The sequence below is a fragment of the Meles meles genome, chromosome 18, assembly GCF_922984935.1.
Source record: "Meles meles chromosome 18, mMelMel3.1 paternal haplotype, whole genome shotgun sequence".
In the NCBI taxonomy this organism is placed as follows: Eukaryota; Metazoa; Chordata; class Mammalia; order Carnivora; family Mustelidae; genus Meles; species Meles meles.
Window position 1 is genome coordinate 61,289,403 of NC_060083.1, and position 25,579 is coordinate 61,314,981.

The 25,579-nt window shown below is 57.1% G+C and overlaps 1 protein-coding gene across 6 annotated transcripts in view; it reads right to left on the reverse strand.

Moving 5' to 3' along the window:
- USP36 (ubiquitin specific peptidase 36) overlaps positions 1 to 25,135 on the reverse strand; it is a 38,449-nt gene extending 13,314 nt beyond the window's left edge. The window contains exons 1-12 of one of the 6 annotated variants that reach the window (XM_045984901.1): positions 25,065 to 25,135; positions 22,218 to 22,378; positions 19,916 to 20,177; positions 19,158 to 19,382; positions 12,533 to 12,643; positions 11,771 to 11,873; positions 6,573 to 6,640; positions 6,005 to 6,075; positions 5,448 to 5,530; positions 4,462 to 4,573; positions 1,142 to 1,282; positions 346 to 446 (exon numbers count right to left, since the gene is read on the reverse strand). In XM_045984901.1, coding sequence (XP_045840857.1) covers positions 346 to 446; positions 1,142 to 1,282; positions 4,462 to 4,573; positions 5,448 to 5,530; positions 6,005 to 6,075; positions 6,573 to 6,640; positions 11,771 to 11,873; positions 12,533 to 12,643; positions 19,158 to 19,382; positions 19,916 to 20,168 — 1,268 coding nt within the window. In that variant the 5' untranslated portion in view covers positions 20,169 to 20,177; positions 22,218 to 22,378; positions 25,065 to 25,135. Of the gene's footprint in view, positions 1 to 345; positions 447 to 1,141; positions 1,283 to 4,461; positions 4,574 to 5,447; positions 5,531 to 6,004; positions 6,076 to 6,572; positions 6,641 to 11,770; positions 11,874 to 12,532; positions 12,644 to 19,157; positions 19,383 to 19,915; positions 20,178 to 22,217; positions 22,379 to 24,570; positions 24,840 to 25,064 lie in introns of those variants that run through there. The other 5 variants (XM_045984902.1, XM_045984905.1, XM_045984899.1 and 2 more) reach the window with 5 other exon arrangements.
- Between the last annotated feature and the right edge of the window lie 444 nt (positions 25,136 to 25,579).

Sequence of the window (25,579 nt, forward strand, 5' to 3'; positions counted from 1 at the left end):
GCGACCTCCCCACTCTGGCAGGGCCCCTCACGGCCACAGAGGAAAGTGCGTCGGCGCCATCCACACACAACGCATCTCGTTTGCGGCAACAGCAGGAAGAGGAAACTTCTCCGTTTCTATTCCACGTCAGCTCCGCGGGGAGCAGGCCGAGGGAGTCCTGCTGACCTTCCCAGAGGCATTGGCTGCCGCTCAGCCAGGCTGGTGTGGTCGAGAAGAGCACTTCCCCGGGCACACTCCCAACACCCCCCAGATGTGACCAGGACAGAGCCGCCCGTTCCCCTCCCGCGTCTCCAGTGCGCCTGCACAGCAGCAGGCCGGGGAGAGCAGAGGGCAGGCGCCACTCACCGCAGATAGAACAGCACGTAGGCCTGCTGGTTCAGAACCACCTTGATGTTGCTGGAATGCACCAGGGAATCGTTCATCTGGTACCACTGCCCGTTGCTTGCCTGCAGCAGCACAGGGCCAGGAGAAAACAAAACGGGATGATCAGCATGCGTCCCATGATCCTTAGTTTTTAAAGGAAAAAATAAAAAACCTGCGGAGAAATGCCGCATCTCTCCACGTGCTAATGAGTGAGCAATGAAACGTCTCACGCTCATCCGGCTCTGAATGGGGCCACAAAGTGCGCTTCGAACCCCTATTCCTTCCTGGTGCCCCAACAGATGTGAGCTTTCCCCTTGAAGGGTATTTTGGGTCTGCGTGGCCCAGCATCTCCCACCGATATCCCTGGGCTCTGGCATCGGGCCCCGGAAGCAGCCCTCTCTGGCGTCCCATCCGAGGACAGGGACACTACAGCTCCTGGTGGCATGGGCTTTAAAGACATCCTTCCGGGGCGCCTGGGTGGCTCAGTGGGTTAAAGCCTCTGCCTTCGGCTCAGGTCATGATTCCAGGGTCCTGGGATCGAGCCCCGCATCGGGCTCTCTGCTCAGCGGGGAGCCTGCTTCCTCCTCTCTCTCTGCCTGCCTCTCTGACTACTTGTTATTTCTGTCTGTCAAATAAAATAAATAAAATCTTTAAAAAAAAAAAAAATAAAGACATCCTTCCCCTCCTTTCCCTGATGCGACAACAGGCCCCACACACGACACCGAGGCCACGTTTGGAACTGCACCAACGGGAACCACGCGCGCGCGGGGCTGCTGACCTTCACGTAGCAGTAGTAGTGGCCGCCGTGGCAGCTGGAGCCTGAGTGGACCAGGACCGCGTACAGCCCGTACATGACAGGCTCTCCACTGCTCTGGGACATATAGGGACGGATGTTCAGGAACTCGGGATAGCCCACATCCTGCCGGGAAAGCGAAGGATAAGGCAATGAAAACTCATCCGTGGGGGAAAGGGTCAATTCGCCCGCTCCGGCCACATAAAAACGACTCCTCGGCTGGTCTTGGATAATCCGGGGGCAACCGGGCCTGTGGCAACGCTGTACTAAGAAGCCCCCTGGTCAAGGGTTAAAGAACAGGAGGCAACCAGCCAGCCAACGGACGCGAAACCCTGTTTTATCGTCCCATGAAGAGCTGCACGACCTACTCCTTTCCCTGCTCCGCACCCACGGCCACTGTCGCCCCGTGCGGGACCCACGGGTAAGATGAGAGGAACAGCTCAGGCCCTCCCCACCACTTGAGGAACAGGGAGGCGACGCCCGGGTCTGGGTCCTCAGATAAAAAGGCGTTCAGTCCACGGAGCCAACGGTCACGGTAAGTCAGAACTGTAGCTGTGTGGGCCGGGACAAAGGTCACGCCAGAGTTTACTTCTAAATTTGGCAATTTTTCCGGCTCCCGAGTGGCTCAATTAAATGTCTACCTTCAGCTCAGGTGATGATCCCAAAGTTCTAGGACCGAGTTCTACATCGGGCTCCCCACTCAGCAGGGAGTCTGCTTCTCCCTCTGAGTCTCTCTCCCTCATGCTCTCTCTCTCGATAAATAAATAAAGTCTTAAGAAAAAACTGACAATTTTCATAGGGAAGTATTTTCAAATATTATTTTTGAATGGTAAGAGATCTACCTTCATTTCTGTCCATATGCACGTTAAGAAAAAAGATTCTTTCGAGAGAGCAAATGAAGAGTGACAAAGGGAGAGGGAGAGAGAAATTTCAGCACATTCCGTGGTGAGCTCCGAGCCCGATGCAGAGCTTGATCTCAAGACCCTCAGATCACAACCTGAGCTGAAAGCAAGAGTCTGACGCTTCACTGACTGAGCCACCCAGGCACCCTATACATTTTGACTTTTTAAAAATGAAGTCTAGGGCGCCTGGGTGGCTCAGTGGGTTAAGCCTCTGCCTTCGGCTCAGGTCATGATCTCAGGGTCCTGGGATCGAGTCCCGCATCAGGCTCCCTGCCAAGCAGAGAGCCTGCTTCCTCCTCTCTCTCTCTCTGCCTGCCTTTCTGCCTACTTGTGATGTCTGTCAAATAAATAAATAAAATATTTAAAAAAAAAAAAAAATAAAAATAAAAATGAAGTCTAGAGGTGCCCGAGTGGCTCAGAGAAGTGTCTGCCTTCAGTTCACGTCATGATCCCGGGGTCCTGGGAACAAGCCCCGCATCGGGCTCCCTGCTCAGCGGGCATCTGCTTCTCCCTTTCCCCTGCCTGCCGCTCCCCTGCCTATGCTCCCTATCAAACAAAATTCTTTAAAAGAAATAAATAAATAGTATAATTTACGTAAGCGGCAGAGCTCTTAGGCGTATAGCTGGAGGAGTACTGCATGAACGTAAGCCGTATCCCATCAGGACACAGACATCACCCCAGAAAACTCCCTCGCGCGCTGCAGAACGGCCCCGTCTGAGACACCCACGGCTGTGATTTCTGTCATCACTGATCGGCTCCGCCTGTTCTCAGCTTCATGCCCAGACACAGAGCATGTGCTGTACTGTCTGGCTTCCGCAGGCCCACGGAGCTTCTTGACCGAATGCACATTCCTCCTTCCAGAGACAAACTCGAAGTCTCAAAAGCCAATATACACAAGATCATGAACCCCAGTGTAATCTCGCCAGATACAGGATGCCAAAAATCAGACCCTGAATCAGCTTCTCAAACTGCTCCCACGGAAAACTAGTTCCAGGGGACGTCAGGGTGAAACCGCAACAATCTCACTGACCACTGACGGCGTCCAACAGGCTCCCTGACGCACTGCACACACGGTGCGATGGGAGCACGTTCACTGTCAGTGACACGAACCAGGAATGGACCCCACACAATTAACTTCAGAAAATCCTTCACAAGAGGCGCCTGGGTGGGTCAGTCGGTTGAGCATCTGACTGCGGCTCAGGTCACGATCCCAGGGTCGAGTTCCTCGCTCGGGTGAGAGTCTGCTCATTCCTCTGCCACCCTCCCTCCCCCGACTTGGGCACGCTCACTTGCTCCCTCTCTCCAATAAAATCTTAAAAAAAAAAAACAAAAAAAACCAACAAAACACTCTTGACAATAAAGCTCCCTCCTGGAGATTCAAAATACAACACAGATTATTAATAAAGGCTCTGACAAGGCCTGCAATTAAAAAAGGCCCTTCAGCCTGGCAGTTCCCAAAGTCTGCTGAGCACAGGCTGCTTTCAAAGTACAGCACAGTTTAATACAAAACACAGTATCTTGTAAACACACAGCATAAACGTTCTGCAGAAACCAGCGTGGGAAACGCTGATGTAAGCAAGCCCCAGCCACTGCCAGTGAGGAAGTGGAGGCTCTGAGAAGTGCCCTGACCCAAAGCATCTAAGTCAGCTCTAACCTAACAGGTTCGACTCTAACAGGTTAACTCTAACATCTAATCATATTGTGATACGACATCTTCCATCCAAATACCGTTGTGCAGGGCACCTGGTGGGCTGTTGGGGCAGCGTCCGACTCTTGATCTCGGGGTTGTGAGTTCAAGCCCCAGGTTGGGGGTAGAGTAAAGACTTAAAAAAATAAAGTAAAATAAGAAAACGCCATTGTGCTGAAGTAAGTTTTGGCTCTCTCTTCCACAAAAAGCCACAGTGCACAGCTGCCTCGATGTTCACCACAGAACAGCACGCGGGAGAGGAGAGCCCCACAGTGCAGTGTTCGTGCTCACTCGTAAGGAAACCATGAGCTCGTGTGTCGGGAACACGCCACGCACATACAGAGGCTGGGAAAAAGAACTCAGTTAAGACAGTGGTTCTTGGGGCGCATGGGGGGCTCCATCATTAAGTGTCTGTTTTCGGCTCAGGTCATGATCCCAGAGTCCTGGGATCGAGTCCCGCATCAGGCTCCCTGCTCGGTGAGCCTGCCTCTCCCTCTGCCTGCTGCTCCCCCTGCTTGTGTGTGCTCTTTCTCTGTCAAATAAATAAAACCTCTAGAATAAAGAAAAAAAAAAAAAGACAGTGGTTCTTGAACTTGACTATGCGTGACAACCAGTTAGGGACTCTGCAAACAGACTCCTGAGCCCTGTCTTCAGAGATTTTCGGGCACCGGCTCTGGGGCGGCGCTGGGCGACCAGACACCACGGCAAGGGCTCACCTTCGTGATCTTCCCTCCACTGACGTTGGCGAAGCGCTTGAGGGAGAGGGTTAAGACGTTGGACGTCCTGTGGATGGTGAAGCGCTTGCTGGCTGGGACCTTCTTCTTGCACCTGTGAGGAGGGTGCATGGGAAAGGCGTCAGCCGGTGCTCCAAGGAACGCCGTCCTCACGCGGGCCCACAGTGGCGACACCTGCTGTGGGCACAGGGGCTCCTCTGCTGAGGCGCGTGCCGTGTGCACCCCGAGACACAAGCCCCCGCGACTTAAGCGAAGGACAGCCAGCGCAGGGACCCAAGGACATGGGCGAGCAGGACAGTGGAGAGCAACAAGGAAGCTCTTTCCCACAGAGCGCACTCGGTCGGACGCACGGGCAGCAGCCCTGGGAGACTGGAGGGGCACCCGGAGCGGGGCTGGCCGAGCGAAAGCACGGGGAGTGACAGGGGCGGCCTGGGAGGGAGGGGGCGAGGACGAAGGAGGGCACACAGCCTCTAGGGCACAGAGAGACGAATTACGGGGTGGGGGGAGGCAGTGTTTTGGTGCGGGATGATACATCTGAAAAACGTTAACTAAGGAAACTATTTTCCAGCGGCTGCAGCTTCCAAATGAGCTGTTCGCCCACACGGGAAGCCTGCGCGGCCCTCAGGAGGCCCGGGCCCCGAAGGCGGCTCCCCCAGGATGCAGCACGGCAGAGCGGCTGGAGCGCGCAGCCACACGCGGTCGCCTCCCACGCTGGGCCCCACGTCCCTGGCAAGGGTGCTCCTGGTGCAGCCCAAGGGCGACGTACGCAGACGTCAGCGAGCAACGCCGCGGCTACCCGTGCCCCGTGCCCGCCAGCCCTTCTGCGTCAGGACCTTCGTGCCACGCAGGGGAGCAGACAGCGGCCCGAGGAGGGGGGGCACAGCCAGAGGCAGGTCGGGCGGCGGGCTCCGGTGGTCCCGACGGCGGGCTCGCTTTGGCTCGCTCTGCCGGGGCAGAAGGAAACTTACTTGGCGCACATATAGGCGTTCTCTCCACTCAGGACATCTGGCTTCACGAAGAGTTCCAGAGCGCGCACGATGTTAGCAGCTTGCTGAGGAGGACAGGCACAGGGGCCGCGTCAACCAGAGGAGGAGGCGGACTCGGGACAGGCCGAAAGGTCTTTTCCAGGCTGAGGCGGCACATCCCAGCGAGCGGCCTGCACCCAAGCTGGCCCGCCGGCTCCCCGGGTGCCAAGGCCCCCGCCCTGGCTGCAGCCACAGAAGGCTGGAACGGGACGGGGACTGCCCGCCCTGCAGCCCCCATGCGAGCGGCTCCGTGTCCTGCTCCCATGGTGCGCTCGTGCCTCGGGCCTCGGGACACGGAGCTGCACTTTATCTTCCTGTGTGAATACGCACAGGGAAAAGGCTAGAAATCCACACGCAAAAATGGCGGCCCCTACCTTACGGCAGGAGGCTTCGCAGTATGCCCTTATCTGCCCGGGGAACTCGCCCTCACTGGCTCCCCCGTGCCCCCCCAGCCTCCCCGGCCAAGGGCAAACACGACACGGCGGAGCGGCGGTCCGTACCCGGATCTCCAGTGCGACGTCCAGGTAGGGGTCGTACGTGTCCGAGACGCTCTTGCACACCGAGCACTTCACTGCAACAGCACACGGCGGCGGTGGGGCAGCTGCAGGTGCCCCCAGCGCGCCACCCGCCGTGTCCCCGAGACTTAGCCAGTCCCTCGTGAACCCGTGTCTGGAGAGCGGGCTTGCTGACAACCAGAGTCCACAAGGGAACGTCTGTCAAACCCAGCGCCTCGCTGCCCAGCCCGGCAACGGGCCTCCGTCACCGCCCTGACCGTGGCCTTCGCAGTTCTGAGTCCCCAGCTGAAGGGCAAAGGCCATCCACAAAGAACTAAAACTCAGAGGAAAAATAATGCCGTCCTCCTCTACCGATGCGGGACATTCTGCTCCAAACCTCCCCCCGGGAGCAGCGAGCCCACAGGCAAGGGGGCATCTTAGAGGAGGCTGAGGCCACTGTGGCTACCCCAGGTCTGCCCGCCAGGAAGGGGCTCCACCTGGCCACAGACTCCTCGTCTTCCCTGGTTCATGCTCTTATCTTCGGCAAAGGGGTAGAGAAAACGCCTTCACTTACCTCGGGATCTGAGATAGCCTCCAAAAATCTGATGGACCAAAGTAGTCGCCTGTGTTTGACGATCCAACCTGGAAATGGAGGCCACAGCCTTCAAGACAAAGACAGAAGGCAGCCCCCGCCCCTTCATCCCCAGCCCAGCTCGCCCCTGGGGAATCCCACCACCACACCAGCGTGGGTCTGGTCCGCTCGCCCTGGCTCTTGGCAGGCCCCCGTCGTGCCACGCTGCTCTGATGGGCCCCGCCCACCCCCCCCCCCCCACACCACCTCAGACGTTCCAGACCCTCACCCTCTCTGGGGGCTCCCCACCCCCCACTTCACGGGAACGAGAGGTCAGAGAAACGCACATAGTGCACCGAGTCTCAATGACACGGTGCCCCCCTCACCTGGAACCCACCCCGTCCCCCTAGCGCTCCCCACCTCAGTCCTGCAGTCAGCCCCACTCCCTGCTGCTGTCATACGCCGGAGCCTCTTATCTAAAGAGAGGAGCGAACGGGGACAAAACCCCCACCTCTGTATCTTTTGGCAGGACGGGAGCAGTCACAGTGTGGGCTCCAGGGTCAGGCCGGACTATACGCAAACCCCCAGCTCCATTTACCAGCCAGGATCTGAGGCCGCCCTAGGCCTCGGCTGCTGCTCAGCTGCCCCGCAGAGCCGCGAAGCCGAGCACCCACAGCGCACAGCTCCTCGTGGGACGAAGGTTCTGCAAACACTACCCTGTCTCTCGCCTCTACTCCTGGTATCCGCCTGCGACCCACGGAATCCGTCTCGGACTCGCTGCTCTGAAACAGTCCCCCTCAGAGTCTCCTCTGGACACAAATCCAGTAGACTGTAGTCTTGGTGCTGGAACACGACAGCCCTGCGCAGAGCAGCGGGTCCCTCACGGGCACGCTCCCCTCTCTGCCAGGGCCCCCGGAGCCCCCAGCTTTGCAGATGCCGCTCCTGACTGCTGACTCCTAGGCCTGGCCAGGCCCTCGGCAGCGCTACCTCCCAGCACTCTCCTCCCCACCCTGTGCGTAGACCACATGGTGCCCTGCGCTGGGTTCCCACTGCAGTGTGTGGGACTGGCCACGAGACCAGTCACGGGACCAGGCACGACAGTGCGGTCCAGACTCCAGGAGCTCACGGATGAGCAGGACGGCACATGGTGGGGGACCAACACAAAAACATATTTTTCCTTTTGAAAAATTAGAAAATAAAAAACCAACTGCCACTATGTATTTTTACTGCCGCTTGTCAAGAGGAGAAATTTTTTTTTTAAAGATTTTATTTATTTATTAGAGAGTGAGAGAGCGAGCGCACAAGCAGAGGGAGAAGCAGATTCCCCGCTGAGCAGAGAGCCCGATGCAGGACTCGATCCCAGGACCCCGGGATCATGACCTGAGCTGAAGGCAGAGGCTTAACTGATTGAGCCACCCAGGTGTCCCAAGAGGAGGAACGTTTTAACTCCCCAAACCATCAAGGACGTGACCCCAGTACAAACCGGAAGCCTGTGGCCCGCCACACGTGATGGCAGCTGCTGAAATCCAGGCGGCCCCGAGCCGGCCCGGCTGTTAGAACAGGAGGAACAAACCACTGCACAGAATCCGCTCTCGGGACCCCGAGACAGAGCAAGCTCCAAGCTCAAACCAGCCATCAGGAGGAAAAAAGCCAGATTCCAGCAAGCTGCCTTCATGAGTCCTGCGGGAGCCCTGCTGGAGATGCAGGCTGGTCTCGGGAACACCGAGGGAGAGACCAGGGACTAAAGGCAGCCCCGGAGTCGCCCGGAAACCCCGGCAGGAGGAGGAGCCTGCCGGGTCCTAAGACACAGGCCACGCCAGGGACCGTCCAGTGCTTAGCCTCCGGGACACGAGGTATCCTGGATCGAGACCCACACAAACCACCGGTCCCAGGGGTGGTGCTGAAGCAGCCTCAGTCCTGCCTGGGCATCGGCAGAGGAAGATGTGAGCAAGAGCCACAGACCTCGTCTGTGAGGACCAGTCCCCAGAAACAAGCACCGGGCAGACGGAAAGAGCAAGATGCGATCCCCAGCTCACCTAAAAACCCTCAAACAGGTGTCCGGGCAGAAAAAGACCGGCGTGACAAGTTTCGCAGATGGGCAAAGTGAACTAGCGTGGGAAAGTGACGAAATCACGCAAGGGGCCCAGCGAGAAGAGATTCAAGTGCGCGTGGGGGAGGGGAGACAAGGTGGAAAGCAGCCGATGGGGGTGGGGGGCAGGTCGAGGAAAACAAGGCTGCCAGAGAGAAGGTGGTCCTGTAGGAGACCCCGTGACTGGAGGTCCTGACGCAGGCCTTTAACAGCAAGCCGATACCGTCATGTGCTCCGGAGGTGCCAGGGCTCTGACGACTGCGAGTGTCCCCGCTGATGACAGGAGGCAGGGCGCACACCCCACCGGGGAAACCGCACCTGGGGACACGACACACGGATGCATGACGTCGGCCCATTTACCGCCGCGCGCTCTCGAGCTGCAACACTCAAACGGAGCTGAACCAAGTGAAGGCGCTCGGCAGCGACGTGCCCGGGCTGGTAGAAACGGTTTCTGCGCCCACGATGCCCGAGTCGACCGGGCCACAGGTGCAGCCTCTCGTCGTCCCCGGTCAGGTGTCTACCAAACCGACCGACGACGGTCAGCTCTAAAGACGCTCCTAGTGAAATCCTCAAGCTTTAAACGGTGAAAAAGGATCCTGAATCATCTGGTAAGGTCATTGCAAGGTCAAGAGGGGACTGGCCTCGGGCTTCCGGAATCCCGCGTCCCCAAGCGCAGGCTGCCTGGGAAGCCCTGGCAGGAGGACAGGTCCAGCCACCCCGGACTTACTGAACGGGGGAAAGACTGAAGCAGAGCTGGGGACGGACGTGGGAGGAGAGCACAGTAAGGGAAGAGATAAAGCACCTACGAGGCAGGCGGAGACGGAAGGATGGAGGTCCCAGGCCCTCAAACACTGACACACAGAACCACGGTCCAGAGAAGAGCGAGGCCATGCACCAGCGTGCTGGAGAGGCGTCACCGGATCGGAGATCCAGGTCTTCCGAGTACCGCACGGCAGCTTAGACATGATGCGCAAGGAGAAACCGGAGAGAGGGAGAAACACGGCCAACGTGCCGTGGCATCGTAAGCCTCAGCATCACGGCCGGGTCAAGACCCAACTCCCGTGGCCACGACAGATGCAAAGGTCTGAGCTCACCTACGACAGTAACAGGCTTTCAACAAAGATGGGACTGTGTGGGTATGTGGCCACAGCCGCGTCTACAGAGAAAAAGCTCCAGGAGGCCCAAGGAGGTGAGCACCTGACAGGGAGGGGAGACCAAACCCTCCGGCCTGGCGCAGAGACCGAGGCGGAGGAAGGGAGCACAGCAGGGCAGGCAGCCGCAGGTCTCACGGCGGACGGGCACCCGACCACCCGCCGACGGAGAGCACGCCGGGTCAGGTCCCGTGCGCACCGGTCACGAGGCCGGCACGAGCGGGGCCCGCAAAGCAGAAACGGCATGAATGTGCTCTGCCCACGTGTCCGTCGAGTCTCAGAACCGAAAGGAAAGAAAGTCACTTGCACATCAAACTGGCTCATTCGGCTGACACGACTCTTACTTTTTCTCATTTCACGAAGAGCGGCAACGCCTTTCTCGCGGACAGGTATGCGGGAAGTGTCCCACAAACCCCTGCGCGGGGGCCTGGCCGTGCCTGGCTCACCTGACATCAGCCACGCTCATCCTTCCGCCAACGCCCGGCCACTTCTGTGCCCCAGACCACGGAAGGCTCACAGCCACCCACCCTGCTGCCCAGATGACACGTGTAGACTCCACCCCACCGCCCACAGGCTCAAACCCTGAACCTATCCATCCTACCTACCGGCCCGGCCCATCCCTCCCAGATTCTCCCATCCCTGGAGCACCTGGGTAACGAGGCCGGCACGGTGGCACAGTCAGCCGCCGTCCTCAACCTCCCAGGTGATTCTGCCGTATGACCAGGGCTGGGAACCCCTGCCGGGGACGTGCTGTACCTACCTGCGTGGCACAGAGGCCACGCCCTCCCCACCTGCAGGCCTGCCCCAGGACCAGCCACACTCCTTACCTCCTCCCTCCCCATCTGAGCCCTGCAGGGACTCCTAGCAGGCCTCCTGCAGGTAAGAGGGCAGCAGGAGTATCCTGGGAACAGCTCCCGGGGTCCCTCCACTACAGCACTGACCTTGTAGACACTGGCCAACATCTGGCTTATCGCTCAATCTCTGAGCTCCTCCCACCCAAGAACCCAGTCTTTCACCTGGAAGTACCCAGTGCGAACCCAGTGCCTGGCACGCGGGGAACAACGGCAAAGAGCTCAAATTGTTAGCTAGAGCCCAGGGCGGGGAGAGGCGTGGAAGGGCAGCCCCAGCGTCCATCCGCCTGCAGGGACCGAAGCAGAAGCGATCTCGATACACATCTCAGTACAGCGAGGGACAGCAGCCAGAGGAACCCGTGGGACGTTTTCTCAGGGTTTAAAAAGAACCGCATCACTGAGACCAGAGGTTTCCCACGATCACAGCTACTACTCGACTTTGTTGAAGGACATTCCGGATGCTTAAGCTGTTTAAGGAGCACTTCCAGATTCCAGGACTCAGTTCTACCCCAAGCCCAAGCAAGAGCCCTAGAACAGGGAGCATTTTCAGCCTATTTCCTTTTGTCTGAACCCAGGCACCAGGAGCTACAAAAACATCCCTGACCGTAACTGTTTCACGAAAGGGAAGACGTGGCAGGAAGTCACTGACCTGTCACATGCGTCTGTCTCTGCTTTCCAATCCGAAATGAAGACCGCGTAGCCGGGCAGAATGAAGCCTCGGTCATACACCTCCCACCCCCAGATGTCCCCACGCTGTCATGAAGACGCTGGCACCCCTACCACCCGCCCTGCCTCACAAGCACGAAGTGGTTTTCAAGAGATGGGAAGAGTCCAGGACAACAGCTGAAGGCCCTCAGAAGGAACTGCCAAAACGTCTTCCCTGCAGTGAGCTGCGGGGACGGGGCTCCCCCTCGGTGCCTGCCACCACCCCCCCACCCCCGACCCGGCGCGGAGCTGCACGGGCTGCAGGAGCGGTCGGGCACCAGAGCTGCAGCAGGCGCGGGACCTGACCCGGGTGTGCGCGGAGCGCGCCTGCCTCCCCGAGAACGGGCTTCGGCTGCCTCCACGGCAGCGGGGTCTGAAGCCCCTCGGAACACAGGAGGCACATACTTGGCGCAGCCGTTCAAACAGGCCTTCTGCATGGCGTCCACAATATACCGGAGAAACTCATGTGCGTCCTCTTGGTTCCCAAAGCGGAAGTGCCGAGCAATTTCTAAAGAGAGAGAGAAGCATCAGACCGGCAGGGATGAGCTCACGCCTTCTCCCCCCTCTCCCACCGCTGTGTGCTCCTCGGCGACCCCCCGCCGTCCCCGGGGGCCAGCAGCAAGTGAGGGAACCAAGAGCTTAGCAGGAACCGTGTGTCCCAACCCTGAGCGCTCGCGGTAGGGGTTTTCTTAGGCGACCAGAGGGCCCACACTGTCCATACTCCACAGGAAGGCACGGATGCCACACACCAGCGGGCACTGAGGGTAGGAAAGCCACTGGAGGGCTGGTTTTCCAGGAACTGCACAGAGCACAGGCAGGTCACAAGGACGCCGCACAAGGTTTCAGAAACCAACTGACCTGTGTCTTCTACCGAGCAAACAGGCGGTCTGTGCTAACTGGTCCTGGGACATTCGGAAAAGCCCCAGCCTCCTCCCTGAGACACAGCTGGCCCGAGCCTCTGCGTCCGTTAAGGGGTCAGCACCCCCTGCCTCCCAACCCACACCAGCCCCTCAGTCGGTACCACTGCACGCTCCGAAGTCTGTGACGGAAGTCGCAGGACTCCGGGGCTCGCTGCTGACTCCTCCCCACGTCCCCAGTGCCCTGTGCCCCAGCGCCACCGCAGACTTGGGCTGAGCTGCCCTCCGGTCGGGGCCGGGGGACTCTTACTTTTCAGATCCCGGATGAAGGAGACGGGCTTGATGGCGTTGCCGCTGTTGGCGAAGGCCTGGACCATGTGGTTCTGCATGAGGCACAGCATACAGAAGCTGCCTTGGTGACCTGCGCGGCACGAGGCGGTCCTGGTTGGTCAGAGCTCCCCACTCGCTCCTGACGCCCCCATCCAGACTGCGGTCCCCACACGCACCCCACCCCGGCCGGGCTCGTGCTGCGGACCCGAGCGAGGCCTCTCCGCGTGCCCTTGGAGCTAGTTCCTGATAAGAAGAGTAAGTCTGATTCTCAAAAGGAAGCTTACAACAACATCTGTCTACCTTCTAACTTGTGCCATGTGGTCAGTAAGTGAGAATGTTCTTGGGATTCCCGACAACCCCGAGTCTGCTCCTCAAACACGGAATCCCCCGTCCACGGCAACACGGCTCTGCCTCCGGAGAGCCCAGGTGGCCAGAGCGCGCGGCCACAGACCGTACAGAATCAGGTGCCGGCAGAACTGGACTTACAAAGGGCGCCTGACTAAGAGCACAGGCCACGGCCTGCCAGCCCCTGCCACGTCCGAAACTCTCTGATGCGGCTTAGGCAGCAGGCTGGAGAGCGGCACCTTCTAACCTTTGTGGCAAATTAAGAGATCTTTCATCCACAAAGCACAAAGCCTGTACCACTCAGCTCCAGTCGAGGTGTCTTCAAAATAAAACGCCGCTGTCACAGTGACGTCCCCTCCGTCGCACTGCCCGGAGTCTCTCGCTGGAGGAACCACTAAGCTCAGTGGGTCCCAACTGCTCCCGTTAACGAAGTTCCTGCGCCAACACACGTGTAGGCCCATACGCAGCAGGTGTGATTAACATTGCTTTGCACAAACTACGCCACGTGGTATGTACTGGTCAGTGGTCCTGACGCAGTTCTGGATCCTTCACATAGACTAGCGCTTCTCACCCAACAGAGACCACAGTTCACGTACGTGCTCCTGCTGACACACACAGATCCTTCCGTGTTCCTCCTATCACAGACAATCCTGCACCCGTCTCTGTGTCCAACCGTCTCGAAGGCATAAACTCACCACAGGCTTCTGGGTCCACGGGCAAACCCACGTCCGGTGCTGTCTCAGATACACTCCAGTACTGCCCAAGCAGACCCGGTCGTAAACACAAAATGCACCACAAACCAGCTGTCCTCCCCCATGCAACAGCTCTCCTCACCCAGGTACTTCAACCCACTCGAAGTCAGTAACAAAGCAGCAGGCAGCCTGTGGTCTTTAGAAACAGAACACAGCTCGGGTTGGCAAAGATGTGGAGGGATGGGAACCACTCGCTGTGCACCGTTGCTGGGGATGCACACTGCTCCAGCAGCTGTGGAAAACAGGAGGACGTTCCCTCAAACAACTGAAAACAGAATTCCCAAACAGCAATCCCACTTCTGGCTTTACACGCAGAAGAAATGAAAGCACGGTCTCGAACAGGTTCTGTGCACCAGCCTTCCCAGCATTGTTCACAAGAGGTAACAGAAGCCAAGTGTCCACCAACAAATGAATGGGGAAGAAATGCAGGATGTACGCACAATGGACTATCACTCAGCCTTAAAAGCAGATCTGACACCTGCCACACCACCATGGATGAACCTTGACGACGTGGTGCCGCGTGAAGCTGGCCAGTCACAGGAAGAGCGATACTGTAGGGTTCCAGTTCTGCAAGTGGCTGGACTCGCCCAGCTCACAGACAGAAAGGAGGAGGGTGGGCGCCAGGGGCTAGGGGAGGGGGACAGACAGTTGGGGTTGAAGGGGCAGAGCTGCTGTGTGGGAAGAGGAAGGAGCTCTGGAGATGGACGGCTGCACCATAACGTAAATGTTTTTAATGCCTCTGAGCTGTACAGCCAGAAGTGGTCGATTCTGGGGCATCCGGCTGGCTCGGTCGGTGGCGCACTCGACTCGACACAACGGTCATGAGTTTGAGCCCCACGCTGGGCATAGAGAGTACTTGGGGATAAAAAATGAAAAGAAAAACTTTTAAAATGGTAAATTTTACATTATATGCATTTACCGCAGTACCGAAGTTTTATCTAAAAAAAATGCTAAGGACACCTGGGTGGCTCAGTGGGTTAAGCCTCTGTCTTCAGCTCAGGTCATGGTCCCAGGGTCCTGGGATCCAGCCCCACGTCAGGCTCTCTGCTCAGTGGGGAGCCTGCTTTCCCCTCTCTCTCTGCCTACTTGTGATCCGTTAAATAAATAGATAAAATCTTTTAAAAATTAAATTAATTAAATAAAATAAATAAAAAATTTTAAAATGCTAAAAAAAACCCTCAAAATTAAAAAAAAATGCTACTATATACACGACCCCTCTGGAGGATTCTTGGGAAAGTTTATATGAAGCACCTTTACAAAAAGGGGAGACTCACTTCTCATTTCAGAGCTTTTAGGATTCTTCTAACCATAACCATTAATTACTTTACTTTTAAAAAATGACAATAATGCCTGAGGGGCTCAAATTTAGGCAAAAAACTAAAAACGTGTTATTAAAAGAACTTAAACACAAGCATTCACAATTGCCGAGTTTCAGAGAGACGCAGGGGGACCCTGGGGCATTCACAGCACAGGCATCCTGAGGGAGGGCGAGAGCCCACCATGAAGAGGGGCCAATCCCGGCTGCTCCACCTCACGCCCTCGCTCCCACGGGCTGCAGAGCACGTGCGGCGGGTTACGGGGATTTCCGGTGTCACCGGCTTTGGCTACACCAACCCCAACCGAGCCAACGAAGGTCCTGCCGAGGAAGCCGGTGAACAAGAGAAGGACAGAGCTGCCTAAGTCCGGACAGTGGGGTCTCCTCAGCACAGTCAGGAGAGAAGAGGGGTGCCGGGTGCCGGGGGGCTCAATCAGCGGAGTGTCTGACTCTCGATCTGAGCTCAGGTCATGACCTCAAGGTCACAGGACTGAGCCCCGCCTCAGGCTCTGCACTGGGCCTCTGAGTCAGCTTGAGAGTGTCTCTGCCCACTCTGTCCCTCCCCGCACCAAGTGCGCACTCCCTCCCTCTAAAAAAAAAAGGCTTAAAAAGACAAAAAAAACAAAAAACCCCACAATGACAGCCCAGTCAAGTCTTGCTAAAAGTCTACCCAGAACGCCCGCGACACCACCAAGGTCACTACCGAAACAGACTGATGACCGACTTCACCTGCCGGCCCGGTGCCTCTCTATGTCAACTCCAGCCACCGCGGAGCCGTCACGATCACAAGAGGCTTAAAATGCCATTTCCGTCGCATGTCACCTTTCACTCATTAAAAAAAAGTAACATAACGAACCTCCCCGAACACGCGACACAAGCACGTACCCTAACGCTGCCCCTCTCTTGCTCCCATCTCCCTGCCTCTGGCTCTATCCTGATCTCCTGACTGATTTTTGTTGTTCACCAATTTTTAAGAAATCAATTTTTAAGTCTCATCCCCTACGTGGATACCTAAACACTGTATCGTCTTGTTTTCCAACTCCATAAACAACCATCCAGGCTGGACGCAATCTACGGGACTTTTCTGGGTACCGGGCGGCTGCGCGCACGGAGCGGTCCTCCTTTCCCCTGCCTCGCCGCTACCCCCGGCAGGGGCCTGCGCCGCGTTTCAAGCCTCCGTCCTGCCGATGGGCACCTGAGCGGCCCAGTTTGCTGCCTACAGACGGTTTTACACAGGCGTCCGGGCAGGCACGGACTAGAGCTCTTCTGCAGGTGGAGAACCGCTGGCCGGTAGGTTGCCTGGAAGGTGAGGTCAGTTCAGACGAGCATAGAAGGTTCTCGCTCATCCTCACACTGACACTTAGTACCGCTCGGCCTCTGCAGGCCTACCCATCGCAAGGTGTCCCTGCACCTGTCACCACTTCGAGAGCATGTCCCTGGTTCCCGTCTCTCCCTACACTCTGACCCCGAGTCTCCTCTTCTGTAAAATGTTGGTTCATCATTTTCTTTTGCTTTTTTGTGAGTGCTCTTTCCCTTGTTGGTCTGAATCATTTCCACAATCTTGGTAGCGATCCTTTGTGGGTTGTGTGTCCTGGGTTTTGCCTCCAGCTCATAGCTCCCTGTTTGCCTTTTAAGTGTTTTCTGGGAACAAATGTTGACTTCAATGCGGCTGAATGTGTCATTTTTCTTTTACAGTTGGTGCCTTCTGACCCTTAAAAAAATCCCCCATCCCCAGGTCAGAAGGAAATTTGCCAGTGTTTGTTTTAAGAATCTAACATTTACTTCTGATAGTAAATTTGTAACACGTTCTTTGTGCCCAGGTGCGCTGTGAGATGGGGATCCTACTCGCTTCTTCCATAGGTAAGCCCGAGTTCTTGTAAAGCTTCATTTATTTCAAATGGGAGACACGTGAGGAACCAACACGTCCCACACCTCCAGGTGTGCGCAGGATCCCTGGGCTCTATCCCGTTCCTTCGGTGGGCAGGTCCCCCCCGACCCAACACTATGATGTCTTATTCTAACTTGACAAGACTTCAGAGTTGCTAAGGGGCCTCTCTTCTCATCGTCTCCTTCAGAGGTGTCTTGGTGATTTGGGGGCCTTTGCCCTGCTGTTCCGTGTGAATGTCAGAATCAGGTGGAGTCCTGGTCATCGGGGGAGAATCAACGTTTTGTGACAGTGAGGCTTCCCTCTGAAGGCAGCCCTCTTCAGGTACGCAGACGACTGTGTCGCGTCTTCCAGTGAAGGATTTTCTTGGTGAATTTGAGACTAAGAAGATCTACCCCTTTTGTTGTGATTCTAAAGCTTACAGTGGCAAAAAAAATTTTTTTAAGATTTTATTTATTTGACAGAGACAAGTAGGCAGAGCGGCAGGCAGAGAGAGGGGGGAGAAGCAGGCTCCCTGCTGAGCAGAGACCCTGATGCAGGGCTGGATCCCAGGACCCTGGGATCATGGCCTGAGCCGAAGGCAGAGGCTTTAACCCACTGAGCCACCCAGGCGCCCCTATAGTGGCAAAATTTTTTAAAAACTTTGTTATTTGGTGTAGAGAAATTCAACTAACTTTTTTTTTTAATACTAATGTCATATCTCGTCACATTGCCAAATTTCTATTTAGATTCTCTTGCTTTTCAACGCAGGAATGTCACTTTCAGGGAACGGTGCGCTCCTTCCTCTTGCCTCCTGGGTCACGGCTGGGGTAGCACCGACACATCTTGGGCACAAAGGCCCTGGTTTCCCTCTGCATTCTGCAGGGTGTGCTTCCAGTATTTCCCGTCTAGAACGCAGTTTTTTGTCGTGCTTAGTAGATGCCCTTTATCAAGGTACGGGAACTCCTTCCTATTGCTCCTTCGCTAGTTTATCATAAACTTCTTCCGGGGGCACTACTTTCAGGCGACCTCTCTCACTCTCTTTCAATCTGTCGATACAGTAATTAAGGAAGCAAAATTAGCAGTCTCTTCCGTAGCGCTTACTGTGCGCTAAGTACTATTCTGAGCACTTTACGTCAGTCGTTCAAGCTTCCCAAGAGCTCTGTTGGGAAGATGATATTCTTACTTGGCCGATGAGGAACAGGAAGCTTCTAGAAGGTTAGGTTAACATTCCAGGGATCACAGCCCTTCGGGACAATGCCAGGACAGGGCCCAGCAGGCCCACCTCCGGAGGAGTGGGTTCGCCAGCCGTGTTGTGTGCGCTCCACGGTCACACTCCGAGGACAGCCCTGCATCACCAGGACGAACACGAGGTGCTCGCGGTGCGGCAGAGACGACTGCCTGCGGCAGTATTCGGGTCTCGAAGTTCTGTAACTACACTCGTAAATGGGACCGTACTTGTTGCTTTCTCCTCCTGGACCTGCTTAATTCCGTTACCCAAGAATCTAATAAAGTGAGCTGAGGGTTCTCTATTCTCCGGCAGAATCTGTTTCTCTGAGTTTTCATAAAGCCCGCCCAGATACCGTCTCAGCCTGGTATTCTCTTCAGGGGGGGATTTTTAACCACCAACCTAATTTCCTGAATAGTCAGCAGGCTTTCTGCTTGCTCCGGTTTTGCTCCGTAACATTTTATCCTCTCACATCTCTCCTCTGGGGCGCACCGCATAAGGGACACAGCACAGACGGGTACCCCCGTGGATGTGGGGTCATCGAAGGTACATGTTTTGGACGGGTTTTTAAGAACACCTTTCTCGGGACACCTGGGTGGCTCAGTTGGTTAAGCAGCTGCCTTCGGCTCAGGTCATGATCCCAGCATCCTGGGATCGAGTCCCACATCGGGCTCCTTGCTTGGCGGGGAGCCTGCTTCTCCCTCTGCCTCTGCCTGCCTCTCTGTCTGCCTGTGCTCGCTCTCTTGCACCCCCCCCCCGACAAATAAATAAATAAAATCTTAAAAAAAAGAGAGAGAGAGAGACGCGATGGTAGGTTCATAATCTCCAAAAAAAGAAAAGAAAAACACCTTTCTCCTGCTGGGTACTCATTCCCACAACAGGCCGGGACCAACGCTCTGCCCCAGCGCCAGCCCCCACGGCCCGGCCCGCGGCGGGCACACAGCACATGCAGCTTTCATCGGCCACTGTGTCACGGGCTCCGCTCCTGAATGTGCCCCGGGCCGAGGGCTGCTGGCACCACGGCCGCACGGGTCTGTCTCCCCAGGAGAGCGGCTGGTCCCCGCGCCTCGCAGCCCACCCGCAGCCGCCAGCGGCACTCACAGTTGCGTGTATGTTCCTTGGAGAGCAGGTAGCTGGCCAGAGGCGGGGTGTAGGTCAAGCACTGGAGGGTCGAGTTCAGGAAGCAGGTGTTGCCGAGGTTGTGAAGCCCCGCTCCCACGCGGTAAACCCGCTCCCACTTCAGCGACAGCCGCTCGGTGGGGAAGAGCACTTTCTGCGGGGCGGGGACGCCATCACCGCCGCTCTCGTACGGGTGCTCGCCGCCTGTTGGGAAGGGACAGGGAGGAAAGCAGGGCTTATGTCTACGCCCAGGCGGGTCACGAAAAAGAAATCACTGACAGACACACTCCGCGTGCACTTGCCAAGATGCGGTGTCGAAGGGTAACCGGTGTCCCCGGGAAGGTGCTAGAAAGCCCTGGCAAAAACCCGGTCATCCCGTGGCTCCCGCGGACTGCTCAGGTCTGGAATTCCAGGAGCCCCCACCCACGGAGGAGAGGAGGACACCGGGAGAACGAAGAGCCGGAGCCAGGCCTCGGCACTCCGAAGTCCGGCCCGTTTCTCCCGCTCGTTTCCTAGCCCCGCGTTCGATCCTATCAAACACACAGTCCCAAGGGTTCCTAAAGACACAGATGCCATCGCGAGGCAACCCCGAGTCACTACTTCTGTAACTACAGAGCACTGGCCCCAGAGAAGCGTCCCCACTCCGACACATTCTGCTCTTGTTCCTCCTAATCTCCGTCCACCGCACGGCCAACACACAAGGGTGAGGCCCCTTCTGCCCGCCGCCCGGGCGTCCGTACCCTGTCTCCTGGCCTGTGGCTCGTCTGCACTCCTGTGGCGACTCGCTCCCTCCGTTTTAGGGTTCAGCAAGACATACTTGCTCTTTAAGGACTCCAGCTGATAGGAGAAACTCTTGCTGGCTGGCTCGAACTCGATCTTCTGCAAAAGGACCTTCTTGGCAGAGGAGGCCAGAAGCTTCCCCAGCTCCCCATCGTCAGCCGAGTCCTTGCGGCCGGGTTTCAGGGCTTCCTTCAGCTTATCGACTATTGGCATGGTGCATCACTGTGGGGACAAGAAGGAGCACAGAGTGATGAGTAACTAAGTCCCGGGAACAAAGCACCCCTTCTCTGAAAGTCCCCTCTGGTCCTTCCGGACGCTGAGCACCATCAAGGCTACTCCGCCTTGGCTGCCAGCCCCACGGAGGAGGCGTGAGACACGGAGACACGCTACTGACCGCCGTGACAGAGCCCACGCCTCCGTCGGGAAGGGAAGGCGTGTCCACAAGCAGCACTAAAGAGACGACGGCAGCACCGGGAAGCCGGAGGCCCCGCAGCATGTCCTTGTTGAGCGACTACGCGCCTCGGCTTGGTGCCATCTCCTTCAGGGGTGACCACGTGGTCCTAACGTCTGCTCAAGAACGGGAACACTGGTGCTCGGAAGACGCTCCGGCTGCACACACAGACCCACACGCTTCCAGAATGAGCGTGGTGAGTTATGGCGCCCGCCTTTGTGCTCGGGCTCGTGCTCTTCCAAACGAAGGCCAGAGGTCACGGGTCATCACCGAAACGCTGCGTGTCCACACCGACACGCATTGTAAATGCAACACACGCCACAGATCTCAAAGACTTGGTTGGTGTAAGAATGTAGAACGTCTCAATAATTCTGAACCTGGTTACAGGCTGAAATGATAGTATTTCACACACACCGGGTTAAGGAACATGAAAATCAGTTTCACTTGCTTTTTATTATTTAATGTGGCTACTGCAAAATTCTAAATTATACCTGTAGCCTGTGTTATCGGACAGCGCTTGTAGATGATCGTTCTGAAAGTGAGGGAGGGGAGACGGGACAGTGGTGGGACCTGCACGGTACACGCGAGACACCCAAATCTCAAGAGGGAAATGACGGCTCCGGGTGGAGAGCGGCAGGCCTGGCTTATCCCTGCACCTATCGGCCCTAAATTCCAGGGACAACCACTGTGACCTCCCAGCTCCCCTATTCTGCTGAAAGCAGCACCGAAGGTGGATTTGAGGTTACGGCGGTGAGAGCAGGCTGCAGCGCGGGGAACACGATTGACCAGGAATCCCCCCATCACCTCTGACTGCAAGTCACTACCTTTCAACCCAACCATCCCAGCCAGAGCTCAAAGGCAATCTGAGTCACAGTTAGAAAAATAAATTAACTGCTCACTGTCATCAGAAAAAGGACTCTGTCAGGTATCCGGCATCCAGCCAGCCACAGGGGACCGCCGGGGCAGGAGGGGCCTGACACTCAGGGGCAGCATCTCTTACGAAGCCGTTCAAATGTATCCTTATGGAGCATCTCACTCCCCACCCTGGCCAAATTTCTTTATCTATAAAACTTCTGTGGGCAGGGGGAGGCACGCTGGGGAGTTCAGTCCGTTGGGCATCTGTCTTCGGCTCAGATCATGATCCCAGGGTCCTGGGATCGAGCCCTGCATCGGGCTCCTTGCTCGTCAGGGAAGCCTGCTTCTCCCTCTGGCTGTGGCTCCCCATTTGTGAGCACGCTATCTTTCTCTGTCCAATAAATAAATAAAATCATTAAAAAAAAATTTCCGCAGGGGCATCTGGCTGGCTGAGTCCGTACAGTGAGTACCTCTTCATCTTGGGGCTGAAGGTTCGAGCCCCATGTTGGGTGGAGAAATTAGTTAAAAATAAAACCTTTTAAAAAAAAAATCTGCAACGAGTAAAAATACAAGAGACTTTTTTTTTTTTAAAGCAAGCACAAGGGGCACCTGGTTGCCTCAGTCGTTAAGTGTCTGCCTTCGGCTCAGGTTGTGATCCAGGGTCCTGGGATGGAGCCCCACACCTGGCTCCCTGTTCGGCGGGAGCCTTGTACTCCCTCTCCCACTCCCCCCACTTGTGTGCCCTCTCTCTCTCTGTGTGTGTGTTTCTGTGTCAAATAAATAAAATCTTTAAAAAAAAGAAAAAAGCAAGCACAAGTTCTTTGATTTGAGGAAATCAAAGAACCTTTCCCAGGGGGAATTATCGAAGTGTTCCCACCGACTGAAGCACCGCTCCTGGGCTACAAGCCAGCGACATGGGGAAATGAAAAACAACTCTGAAGCCTGTGCTGGCTCACCTGAGACGGCTGATCTCGGGCGTGCTGGGGCTGCAGCATGGGTCAGGTTCTGGCCAGACTGGGCAGGTGCCGGGCAGGACCCCTCGGTTCATGAGCTCCTCGGCTGCACCCCGTGAAATCACCAAAGCTGCAAGTCTGTCATCCCGAAGGGGCGTCAGAATCTGTGGGGTGAACAGGGCACCACGTGAGGCCACTCTCTTCCACCATCTCAGCCCCACGGCACCGACCCAGGGCAGGAAGGCAGGCTGTCTGTCCGGAAGAGTCTGTCTGAAGGAGTATGGACGGTGCTGGGGGGATTCAGGGAGTCTGGGGAAGAACTGAACAGACCAGCTACAAGTTACTACTACAATGTGCGTGATCGGAAAACACTGCCCTTGGCTTGGTATCTTAACCTTCAGGCCTGTGACAAGCCCAGTGAACAAAAATCTTCAGTGAACTCCAGTCTAAATCACTTTCCAAAGAGTGAAAGGTCTGACTTCCAGATTTCATAAACCAGAAATTCAAAAAAAAAAAAAAAAAAGGAAAAGAAAAGAATCGAAGGAACAGTAAGAATTACCATATTTTCACTTTGCTAAGTGCCAATGTTTTTCCTTTCACTACCATTCCTTTAACTGAACTACATAAAATTAAAATACTTAAAAATGTTTTGCTGCGGAAGCATTCAAACATCTACGAGGTGGTGGGAAAAGCACAGGGGCCACCATGTCCCCCTTATTCAGGACCAGTAATTGCTGCGCAGGCCCACTCCTGATTCCTCTCCTGTCCCCACATTATCCACAGCAAATTTCAGATACATCATGCCTCACTGCCATCAATAAAAGTATACCAACACCAAAATAAATGGGGGGCATAATGGACATGATCTCAGAATAAAAGCCGATCAGTAAGGTGAAGCTTCCAGTCTCACAAAAATCTCCTTATAATATCCCTGTCTTAGTCGAAACTCGTACCTCCACATGGACAGACAGACATGGGCCCAAGGGCAAATGTTTGGGAACCAAACAGCAAGATGAAAAACAGAACTCGGCAGATAATAATCCAATTTATTTCAAGAGAAGAGATTTAAAGAACATCTATCCCACAGCCTACTTCTCACGGTGGAAGTCAGAGATCGACCTGTCAGCAGTTCCGCCCAAAACATCAACAATAACCCAAAAAAACGCGCTCTCTCTGAGGTGCAGGAACCCAGAGAAAAATGTCCTTGTAATCAGCAGGCCCTCTGATGTACACGTTTGACAGGACGCGCTTCAAAACCCGGCCAGGATGCTCCCTCCGCTCCAGCGTCCAGGAACAGCTCAGGCTCCTCCAGGCCCATTTCTACCTCCAGGAGGAGGAAAACAGCATCCGCAGAACACCCTCCAAGCATATTCTCTCTCCCTCCTCCCTCTAGATGCACTTTTCCGGGATGCAATGCACCCAAGACTCACAGGGTCAACCACGTGCTGGTGGGGGAGGAGCCCAGAAGGACTGAGCCGGGGGCCTCCCAGGGGCACTTTCACAGGGGCCTCCAGGCCCCGCAGAGCCTGCAGAACACCGGTCTCCAGCTGGGAAAGGGTAAGCTGAGCCTCCCTCTCCTTGGAGGCCTGATTCTAGGCATCTCTTAGGGAAAGCAGGCCGGCCACCGTGCTTTCCTCTCTCATCTGTCTCGGTTTCAGAAGCTCCTCTGCCTTGCCCCTAGTACCCCAGGGGAGGCTCAACTCTCCCGAATAAAACCCGGGGTATTTTACAACCCCACAGCTTGTCCCCCCCACCTACATTCACCATAACCAAGACCTGAAAAAGGTTACTCTCTCCAGGGATGTCTTTCCCACATTTCTTACTGAAAGGGGGAAATAAATGAAATTTCAGCAGTGCTGCCCAGCAGAACGGGCTCCTCCAGATTTTGACTTAAGGCATTCCAGGGGAAGTCTGGGTCCTGCACTGGTGATGCTTCCCTGGGACACGGCTGTACCACTGCCTTCCCCGACTCCCTGGGGCTCCTGGCTGGGGCAGCTCTCTCCCCCACCACCGGTCGGGGTTCCCCGGGAACAGCAAGGAGCACGCCTCCCCGACCCTCTCTGCGGACCCCCAGCCCCTCGCGGACTGCGCAGCCCTGGGCCTTCCCTGCGGATCCTGAGTCCTTGCGGACCGCGCGCCCCTGACCTCCCCGTGGACCGCCGAACCGCTCACGGACCGTGCGCCCCGACCTCCCCGCGGAGCCCGGAGCCCTCGCGGACTGTGCGCCCCGGGCCCTTCCCGCGGAGCCCGGAGCCCTCGCAGACCGCGCGCCCCCTACCTCCCCACGGGCCCCCGAGGCCCTCGCGGCCGCGCGCCCGCGTCTCCCCCGGTGCGCCCCCCCCCCCGCAGGCCGCACCTTCCCGCGCCCCCGGCCCAGCCGAAGCCCTCCACCCGGCCGGACGCGCAGCCTCCCGTCGGCCTGAGCGCCGCCGAGACCCGGCCCCAGCCTACCCGGCCCTCGGCGGGCCCAGCTGCAGGCCCGCGGCGCTGGCGTCTACTCGGCCCGGGCCCCGCACGCGCACCATCCGGGCCTCGGGCGCCTCACACACGTGTCACGGCGACGCTTAAAGGCGCCGCGACTAGCGGCCGGCGCTGCGCGACTCGGAAGGTCGCGGCGGCTTTAAGAGACGGGGCTAGCTGCGTCCCGGCTCCCTGGGCCCGCCCACAGCCGTTCTACGTGGCCGATACGTCACCCCTGCCCCCCGCGGCCCCCCCAGCCTACGCGATGACGCAAACACGCAGAGCCGAGTCGCCCCGCCCCCTGGGCCTGAGCCCGGCTTGTTCCCGGAGAGCACGTGAGGCGGCCGCTTCCGGGTCTGCCGCGGGTGTGCGCCGGGCGCAGCCTCGGACCTCGGGCTCCTGGCGCGTGCCGCGTCCCGCTGGTCGCGCGGGGCCTCGGTCTCACTCTCCGGAGCCCTATAGTGACCCAGACGCGGACGGGGAGCGATGAGGGTAGCAGGGGAGGCCGAGCGGAGCTGTTGGGTGAAGGGTGGCGGCGCAGGGGGAGTGCGGCCTTTGACTTCGGAAGTCCGGGCTGCGCGGGCGCTTGCAGTGCCCAGCGCCCTGGCCGACCCCGTGACGACGTGACGATGACCTGAGGCTTCCGGTGCACTGCTCCGCAGTGCTGTTAAGGCTCCTTTTCGCCCATCGGTTCCTTCCCGACCTCCCGGGCTGGGGTGGGGGGAAGGGCGCGGCTCCGAGCCCCGCCCAGGCCCTGGCGCTCCCCCGGGGCGAGGGTGGGCATAAAGGACTTCCCACCAGACGACGACCTCCTGCGCTAGACGCGGTCAGCCTGGTCTTTCCTGGCGGGGAGGTCTGGAGCGGGCGGGTCAGTTGCAGGGGGATCCCCGTCGGGCGAGCCTCCG